Source organism: Protomyctophum bolini (genome assembly GCF_963924005.1).
Source record: "Protomyctophum bolini genome assembly, chromosome: 18".
In the NCBI taxonomy this organism is placed as follows: Eukaryota; Metazoa; Chordata; class Actinopteri; order Myctophiformes; family Myctophidae; genus Protomyctophum; species Protomyctophum bolini.
Window position 1 is genome coordinate 3,961,237 of NC_137879.1, and position 10,257 is coordinate 3,971,493.

A 10,257-nucleotide genomic window follows, 5' to 3' on the forward strand; every position below is an offset into this window, starting at 1 on the left:
AATAAAAACATATTTGACAAAAAAAAAAGAACCGTCATTATCATTCATTATCACAAGGCTTAACAGGTAGAGTTGGCATTTGGCAGTTCTGTTCCGTTCTCGTTTTCGTTTTAACCCATTCTGACCTGAGATCAGATTCATACGAGGTTTCCACTGGACACACACTGGTCCGATTAACCCATTCTGACCCGAGATCAGATTCTAAAAATGTCAGTCGTTCTTCGATTTTTCAAAAAATAGCAGACCTACAAGCTCGTATCGCGCCACTCGGTGGTGCGCTATGAGCTTGTAGATCTGCTATTTTTCAATAGCTAAAGCATAACATGATGCCGACACCAAAACGGGTTCCCGTTCAGAATGGGTTAAACTGCCTGTGTGTTACAACAATTAAAGACCGTTTACAACTGTATAAAACTTCAAGGCAACTTGTGAACTATTTAAAATAAGACAATACCTTCAAGTATTTTGTAACCGATGGGATTGAATTGCATAATTGTACATATACCATGTTGGTTGTGGAAGACTAGATAGATAGATAGAATACTTTATTGGCAGTTTAAGAAAATTACAGAAAATGACATAATTTTAAAAAACGCCAAATGGACTTGGACACAAGAAAGCCTTCGCTTGTTTCCATTGTGGTCCACTTTGTAACATGAAACTATAAGGCTGGGAGCTATATACATAGGACAAGAGGTACCCTGAGAGAATAGTCCTGAGCATGGGAGATGGGCTATCCAGGGTCGGAAGCTAACTATGACCAGAGAGTGTGTAGATGGAGATGATGATGGAGATGATTTCAGGTCTTTCCTAAATATTGCAATAGAATTTAGGGATTTCAATATTGCAATAGAATTTAGGGATTTCAGGGCTGGAGGGAGTGCATTCCACAGAGTAGTGGCTGCGTAGAAAAAAGCATTTTTTCCCATGAGTGTCCTGAAACTGGGGGGAACTAGATCATAAGGACTTCCTCTGGTTGAGTACCTGTGAGCATCCCTCACTCTGGGCAGGTAGCCCATCAGGTACTCTGGAACAGAGGAACCTAGGATCTTGAAGACCAGACACAATGAGAGGCAAGATGAGACCTGGGGTTAAATTTTAGTAGTAACCTCACAAGCTTGTTTTGGGAGGTCTGCAGCTTTGTTTTCAAAAGCGTGGAGATGCCTCTGTACCATGACGTACACGCATAGTCAAAGTGGCACTGGATGAGGGCACCGGCCAAGGTCCTCATAGCACTGCTGTTGACATAAGGGGATATCCTGCCCAAGAAACGAGTTCTCTGGTTGACCTTTGAGATCACTTTGACTGCGGTAATGATGGTGGTGTTCTGTTAAAACATGTATGATACTGTGAATCTCCTCATTAAAAAGGATGCAACATCACATTTGCTTGTATGAAATAAAACATTGCCTAAAACTTCATTATGATTCTTATCCTACAGTGTTAATGTGGCACTTTGTATTTTTTGGAACCTATTTTGTATGAATAAAATGTCATGTTGTCCAAACAGTATGGTAGATCAGAGACCAGCATCCTGGTCAAGCTGGGTCAGGTTCTGGGTCAGGTTCTGGGTCAGTTCTGGGGCAGGTTCTGGGTCACGGTTATGGTCCTCCTGGCACCACATCTAATAGAGATGTAAAAGAGTGTCAGCGAAACATTGTGGTCTTCACGTTCACATCGTTATTAGAAATGCACGGTATTGAAATTATGACAGATGCGATTATTTGCATATAATACCGAATCCGATACAGACTGGATTCCGATCAGATTCCGATCCACGACGGTCTTTACTGCATATCACCCACCCCATTTCTCTCCCCATTTCCTGTCAGCCTACTGCCTGTCCCTCCATAAAAAAAAGAAAATAAAAAAAAAGTAAAATAAATGTTCTGTTGCAAGGACATGCTACTACCGGTAGTTGAATTGGTGTGTTTTGGGCTTTACGCGTCATTATATTTATATTGAAATCATTGTTGATTTTTTCTTCTTTTTAGCTGGTGAAAGTACATTAGCTGCACATCACCTCTTCAATCTCCTCCCATCAGGCAGGAGATATAGAGAAGTATCCAGAGCTCAACATGTCGCTTCAGGGATAGCACTTATACCCCGTAGCCATTAGACATCTGAACTCATAGTATATGCATAATAGCACTTTAAAAAACTGAATGTAATTTCCTATGCTGCTGGTTTTTGTTTTTGTATTGTACTGTCCTTCTTGTTTGTGTATCTATGGTTGTCTGTATATGTTGAGTATGAACCAAGACAAATTCCTATCAACTTGTTGACATGGCAAATAAATTATTGAATCTTGAATCTTGAATGGTGAGCCCTCCTTCCCCACTAACAGCCGAGGCTACAAAGCCATTGACGGTCAGGCATTATTATTTCATCCACAGTATCTGTGAAAACTATCTGGATTTGTTTTTGGCTTTTCTGCCTTTATTGATAAGTGTCATGTGAAGATAAGACAACAAAGAGGGAGGGGGAGAGACGTGCAGCAAAGGTTCACGAACAGGACTTTTTTTTTATGGCCATTAATAATAATAATAGTTAGTTACCATTATAGATAGATGGAAATATCAAATGCATTTCTGAAAAATAAAAGTGTTAACAGAAACCTTTTGGGGACCGCATGTAATTCTGACGGAGCATTAGTCCGACTAGCGGTTATGGTTTGAGGTGGGTTGTCCCTTCTTTAACAGAAACCTTTTGGGGACCGCATGTAATTCTGACGGAGCATTAGTCCGACTAGCGGTTATGGTTTGAGGTGGGTTGTCCCTGCTTTAAAAAAGGCTAAAGCTCAATAGTCCTGAGTGATCATTGCGTTTCTCTTCAATTAATACAGATAATACATTCTCAGGTGGGTTGCCAATTTCATCCAATCGGGAGATTCATTCATCAGCTCACATTTTATAGAATTCCAGTTCCTCTGTGTAAAGGACCACTTTTAAACTTATCTTCATATAATAGGTCCTCACTAATAATCATGATGAACGGGCATGATTGTTTTCTACTCAGTCTGTGTCTCATAGGAGGGCTGTGGGCAGTTTTTAGAATCTGATCTCAGGTCATTCTGACCTGAGATCAGATTCTAAAAATGTCTTCTACATCCTGACACTAGTTTTCATTCTGACCTGAGATCAGATTCTAAAAATATCTTGTCTGTCGCTCTTCGATTTTTCAAAAATAGCAGACCTACAAGCTCGTCGCGCGCCACTCGGTTAATCCAAAGCCACTTACAGTAACCAAGAAAACCACAAGGTAATGCATCAAATACATCCAGGATAATAATCATCCAGGATCATAAAGCAAAGCAGAAAGCTATCCTCCGTCCAACAGTAGATTAAACACTATGCATCCGTCTACATAACATGCTATCCTGCTAGCCTGCACGGTTGTCGAGACTAGGGCAAGTGCTACGGAAATTCCACTCGTTTATGGCGCGTCCCGACTAAAAATGTTATACAGACGTGAAAATTGATTTTCAGTTCACTAAAAGTCATAGTCTTGGAGAGAGAGACCCCTCTCAAGTCTTTAGCAAGGTTTTTAATTAATATGTGAAAAGAATATAGAACACTTTAACAGACACACACAAACAAAAAAAACATACCCTTTTTCCAACTGCAACAGATCCAACTGCGGCTGCCAACAAGATGAGAGCGCCGACCACGCAGAGAGCTATGATCTGTCCTGCATTCAGACCTGTAGGAATCGACACAAATCAAAATCACTTTGCATGTACAGACGGCTACAGTAGCAATAAACCTATGACTTTAGACCAGTGGTTCTTAACCAGCGGTCCGGGGACCACCAGTGGTCCCTTGAGGGGGTTCCAGGTGGTCCCCCAGCAAAGTTGTTAAGTACCAAATGGACCCTTATTCGATCTTTAACTCTTGAGTGTGAAATTAAACCATTTTACGCTCTCAAGTTACATTATTGTTAAACATCTGCATTACTGAATTTGCAAGAAGTCTACAACACAATTACAGAATGTAGAATAATTGTTATTTTCGATTGATGTTTGCCCGTCATCCCTACTATGCACATAATCTAACAACATCATATTAGGGTCCGAGAGGCTAAATCTCACCAAATGGTGATCCGTGGCTCAAATGCAGAATAAATAATTGGACCTCGATATGAAAAAGGTTGAAAACCTACTGCCGTGTAGACAATCACAATGAACAGAAACAAATAAACCCAACAAATATATGAATATTAGAGATGGCTCCTGTGTCATATGTAAAAAATGATATCTATATTGTATTGCTCTTTCCAAATAAAAACAAATATTATTAACCCATTCTGAACGGGAACCCATTTTGGTGTTGGCATCATGTCGTGCTTTAGCTATTGAAAAATAGCAGATCTACAAGCTCATAGCGCGCCACCGAGTGGCGCGCTACGAGCTTGTAGGTCTGCTATTTTTGAAAAATCGAAGAACGACTGACATTTTTTTAGAATCTGATCTCAGAATGGGTTCATCAGACCAGTGTGTGTCCAGTGGAAGCCTCGTATGAATCTGATCTCAGGTCAGAATGGGTTAAAAAAAAAAGAATATTAGAGATGGATGTAAAACAATACCTGGGATCAGTGGGACGTCATGGTGTGCCACAGCGGTCTGGTTGATGTGCGCGAGGTGAACCCTGCATGTGAAATTGCCGGTTCCCCTCGCCGTCAGGTTGCTCTGGACAGCATAGCAGTGTTCAGAAGGCGTGTACGTCGTCACCGAGGCCTCAGCAGCGAGGACGGTGCCCTCACTGTCCAGCCAGGACATCTCGGGGCGTGGGTACCAGCACCCAGAATCACACGTCAAAGACAAGCCGTCGTCTTTTGGTCCAGCCGAGTAGATCTCTGGCTGAGACACATTACCTGTAAAACAAAAAGAAAATCAACAACGGCACCACCTCCAAAGTCCTCAATAAACTGCAATATGTCCAGAATTCAGCTGCCCGCCTGCTCACCAGTACCCGTTCCAGAGACCATATTACACCTGTCCTCCGTGACCTTCACTGGCTACCGGTTAAACAAAGAATCCACTTCAAAACACTCCTGACCACCTACAAAGCACTAAATAACCTGGCTCCCCCATACCTCTGTGACCTCCTCAAACGCCATGCCCCCTCTCGCTCCCTCAGGTCTGGTGATGCAAACCTCCTCGACGTCCCCAAAACCAAATGCCGTACGTGGGGGGACAGAGCTTTCGCCTTTGCTGCCCCAACCCTGTGGAATGCCCTCCCTAAGGCACTCAGAGATGCCCCCACCCTTCAAACCTTCAAATCCACCCTCAAAACCCACCTCTTCAAAATTGCCTTCCCTATAGCTAACCCTTTTCACTGTCTTTTAATGTTCTTTAGCTTTTAGTGTTATTTTTCCTTTTTCTATTAAAAGTTGTTTTTAATTTGTTGTTACCTCTGTAAAGCCCCCCCATGTAAAGCGTCTTTGGGTACTCAGAAAAGCGCTATATAAGTTTGAGATATTATTATTATTATTATTATTATTATTAAGTATTAACATTATCTACACTCGGCTATCGTATTCCATGGCTGGGCGCTTGGTCGATTGATTGCCGATATTATATTTGTGCGACAGAAGCAGTTAATGTGAGAACGGCTCTGCGACACATTGGGAGATAGTAGATCAGATTTCCTCCAGTGTGCGACTGTGAGTCTGTGACCCCCGTCGTACGACGAAGTGTGCGGCCGTAACGTGTGCAGTGCCAGCACACGGTCAATGAACAAGACGAGACGACGCGACTGGCTTTCTTTTTCTACTGCCATGCACTTCTCATCACTGACCAAAACGTGTTCGTCTTGGGTATAAAATCATCTTAGCAGACCTTGTGTATCGAACTGTAGTTTCAGCGATACAAATAGCCTGCATTCTTAGACTCACTAAATTGAGAAAGGATTGCAATCAATGTCACCTTCCGGGGGTCCTGGTATTAGTGCTGCCAGAATTGGCCAAAAATGATATTCGAATAGTCCTTTTAAAACACCACATGTATTCGAACAATTTTGAATGTCGAACGTATATGATTTTAATATGAATATGATATGAATATTGCGGAATAATATGCTGTAAAACTGTCTTTATCTATATGGTCCGGTCCTGTATGGTGCTGAGAAAGAGGTCTTGCGAGATCAAATGAATGATTCATAATGATCTTAATAGCCTAATTTTTGTATAATGTATTAGTTTACGTGGCACAGAGTCTCGCCATAACAATTTTTGAACGTTATTTTTTTTTTATTCGAATCTTAATTTAAAATATTCTATTATTCTATTATTTTTTTTACATTTGAATATTCATTCGAATATGGAATATTTGTTGGCAGCACTACCTGGTATGCAATACTCTACTCGAACATCGTTGAAGTGGGTCTCATAAAATGTCCCTGGAAAACAGTGGTTCTCAAACTTCTTCTTGTCAAATTGACACTCATTAGCCTGCGGTCCCCCATTAGAAAATATATGGCAAGGACACCCATAAGATAATATTTTTATGGCACTAGCAGTGATTCTCAACCATTTTAATTTCAAGGTCCCCCGGTTTGACCTGAATTAGGCTACGGCCCCCCATTTCTCTCTCTGGGACCCCAATGTATATCGTAAGATCAAAGTACATTTATATATATATGTATATATTTAACTCCGAGTGTACAAATGGAACAAATGCTTTGTACACTCATTTGACCCATTTGGTTCGTAACTATCATTTAGCTGGGGACCCCCTGGAACTCCCTCGAGGACCCCAGGGGGTCCCCAGACCCCACTTTGGGAACTCAACATTTACGTTGGGTCCCGCTGGCTCCCGTTCCCGTTGCAGCCCTCGAGTGTGATCCATAATTCCATATAAATATCATCAAACATGATTGAAAATGATGGGAGTGTTCAGATTGGATATTTGACCAGGGGAAAGAACGCCCACTGTGTGCAAACACTGTGTAATTTCTAACAAGAAAAAACAACAACCTCCGGGACGACGGGTCCCGAAGCCATTTCCCGGGTTGGGAAATTGCGTGCCTTTCTACCCGGGATTAAACCCTACCCCACACTGAGAAGCACTTGGAATTGTAGGACAGTGAGGTATTATTTAGTTTGTGTAGTATTGTGAAAACAGCAATATTGTCACAATGCGAGGCATTGTGAGCGTTGTGAGGGTCCAGGCGGGGTCCCAAATAAAACCCCATCTAAAAGACCACCCCTGGGTCCCGGCCCCCGGGACCCATTACATGGAAAACCTATTTACATCACTGTGCTAATAAAAGTATTCAATCAAGTGGTGATTCTGTGAACCCTTACCGACGTGGAGATTGGTCAAACAGGATCTGCTGTGCAGGTCTGGAACTTTACAGAGGTACGTGCCGTCGTCAAAGAACTTCACCCCGCGCAGCTCCAGCGACAGATCACCCACGGCCAGCTTCTCCTCGGACACGCTGCACCTCTGTCCTCGGTACTGCTCGTTCATGTTCCGGTCTTCTTCCGCAAAGCCGTTCCGGTGGATGTACACGTACTCGGGTTTGAGGTCCGTTCTACTCCACTCCGTGGTCAGGTCTGTAGCGTTGACGGGCAGCACAATGCGACAGGGAAGGACCACCGTGTCCCCCACCGTGGCCAGCACGGGGCGAGACGGGCAGACCACCAGGCGATGCGCTCCTTAAAAAAGACAAAGCAAAGAAATGCATAGCGATGTTATTGTTAATATCTGATCTTCATTTGGATGGATGCGGGCTATGCCGTTTGCTAGAGGTGTGAATGTTCACTGGCCTCACAAGTTCCATTTGATTACGATTCAGCCGTCCGTGATTTGATTGTACGGTGCATCTTCATTTTGTATATTGCTGCTAATGACAAAACGGTCAATACAAGATACAACATAAAATAAAATAAAATGTTCTTTAGCAGACCTTTACTTTTTGGATACTATGTGCAAAAGGGTGAGCAGTCGCTCACAAATTAAATTAAAAGTATGACCGTTTTATTTAAGCGCTTTAATGTGATACGTGTATAATCACAAATGACTTAACATTTAATTAAGAAAGATCAATGTGTTACATATAAGGTTGGGCGATGGGACAAATATATCACCAATGGAAACAAGCCCTCGAGGAGGGCTTTCTGAGTTATCCTTTTAGCACCATTGTATAATCGTACAGCTGTACAATTTGCAAACAGTGCAGAAAGTACTCAAATCAATCAAAATTGGCATGTAACGCAAACATCATGCCAACATAAAATTAGCCCTGTATACGCTCACTCAGTGCAGTGACAGACTGACAGTCCAGGGGACTGTAGGCAACCTCTGGGTATAGTTCTCAAGGCCTATAAATAGTCTGTCTATTTGTACGTATCTAAATGTTTTGATGAATTGAACAAAGTGGACCCTGTTGTACACAAGTGTAATACTTAATTGGGTCGTCCACTCACAGTTAACTGTGCTTGAAATGTACTGTAATTCTGCAAACTGTTAATACATCATATTTCAATCAATCAATTATTGACTCCAGTCGAATGTCGACTGGAGTCAATGATTGATTGATTGAAATATTGTGACGACCAGCCTCCCTCAATCTTGGTCGGCTTTCTCCATGTGACGAGGAATGTGTCGTCACATTCCTCCCGGCCAGTCACAAGTGACTCTGGCCGTCACATTCCTCCCCCCATGGAGAAAGCCGACCAAGATTGAGGGAGGCGGGTCGTCACAATATGATGTACTGGTTGTAAAAAACGTAGGGTAGGGTGTAGGTAACACAAATGTAACCTGTATTGTTTATCATTATTGTTCTCTATGAGAATATTGTACTCAATGTATATTGTCTTTTATGTTTTTATTGCTCTGCTAATTATGAGTGATCCAAAACACCCTTGCTCAATCAGCAGATCAGGCTTCCACTGCTCAGAGGTTTAAGTGACCTTAGTCAATCAATCAAACATAAATTACCCCAAAACACATTGAAAACAAAGTAGAACACATAGAAACATGAAATTGACATGAAACAAAAAACATTATGAACTTATGTAGTTATTTATAAATGAACTTTTAACTTATGTAGGCAGCTTTTAATCTTGATGACAGCTACAACGACGACGTTGACGACGTGGGACTCACCGGATCACAGAGAAACTGGATAACAATGGGCCTATGATTATTATCAATAAATTAATATTAGGCTATATCCATTATCCAGCAATATGAAAACAGTGCACAACCTTGACAATATATGAAAATATCAGCAGCATGATTGAATCTTAACCACATGAACCCCCGCTAATCCTGGGGCGGGGGGGATACGCGTCGAAAATGTCGCACAAAATGGCGGTCCTGATGAAGCCTACTCTCCCACTTTCTGGCCCTCATCCAAACAGAAAAGTCCTGTCTGATTGCATTAAACAATGTTAAACTCACCAACATTGCAGCTGTACGAAAAGCTTGAATTATCCTCTTTCTATCTGCAAGTTTTTGTTTAATAAAAATCCACCATAGAAACGTTATGAGCTACTTTCATCCGCTTCATTTCTGTCCCTCAAATGAACAGTTTGGATCTGGTCATCTTTCTAAACGATCGACTGATTCGATTTCCACCTTTTAACTCGATGGATTCTAATGTACACCTGTAGTGTTATTCACATTTACCAGACACACCGGACACAGGGCTGCCTTGTAGTCTTTACTGAATCAAATCCCAGTCACTTAATCACATATGACCCACCTGTCTCTAACATCCTGGTACCCTATGCAATACAAGTGGCTGGACTGTGTAAAACACCTTTACACAGAAATGTTAGGCAGTCAGTTACCTGTAGCATCTCCACCTTACAGTCTATGTAAGGTGGAGATGCACCCTCCTGCCAGGTGCTACAGATAACGATATACATATTAGGGTTAAAGTTACCTTTCACACACGCGACGTAGCAGATGATCCAACACATTACGCGAAAAGACATTGTGAAAAAGTACTGGATGTGCATCATTATTCTGATCTGAACGGTAACCTAATAGTCGTAACGCCTTTTCCTCAGAGGTGGTAGGAGAAACTGTTGCCTCAACTTTGGGCACATCACTAGTTGCCTGGTGGTGAGTCAAGCCCGACTAGGGGAGGTGATAGGCGAGGGGAGGTTACTAGGGGGCAGTGCTAGGTCCCACCACTAGGTGGCGTACTGGCGTTGCACAATGCACACAGCGAGTGGAAAACCACAGACCAGGCTTTCGACAATACACGCCACAATTCCACAATTCCGTGCTAATGAAATCAT

The 10,257-nt window shown here is 42.2% G+C and overlaps 1 protein-coding gene across 1 annotated transcript; it reads right to left on the bottom strand.

The window, feature by feature from the left end:
* Positions 1-368: 368 nt before the first annotated feature.
* LOC308333016 (butyrophilin-like protein 10) lies at positions 369-10,018 on the bottom strand. The gene is made up of 5 exons (XM_080789188.1): positions 9,897-10,018; positions 7,306-7,659; positions 4,585-4,872; positions 3,611-3,702; positions 369-1,624 (listed from the first exon to the last, which is right to left on the bottom strand). Exons 1-5 carry the CDS (start codon positions 9,973-9,975, stop codon positions 1,520-1,522), a joined length of 918 nt encoding a protein of 305 aa, XP_080645314.1. The 5' UTR covers positions 9,976-10,018; the 3' UTR covers positions 369-1,519.
* Between the last annotated feature and the right edge of the window lie 239 nt (positions 10,019-10,257).

What these genes read in the sequence shown, in the direction of transcription:
- LOC308333016 (XM_080789188.1), bottom strand. Translation starts at nt 9,975, where the DNA reads ATGATGCACATCCAGTACTTTTTCACAATGTCTTTTCGCGTAATGTGT. An exon ending in TTTGACCAATCTCCACGTCG is followed by an intron (nt 4,873 to 7,305) that starts GTAAGGGTTCAC and finishes TTTGTTTTACAG; the next exon opens with GTAATGTGTCTCAGCCAGAG. An exon ending in TGACGTCCCACTGATCCCAG is followed by an intron (nt 3,703 to 4,584) that starts GTATTGTTTTAC and finishes CGATTCCTACAG; the next exon opens with GTCTGAATGCAGGACAGATC.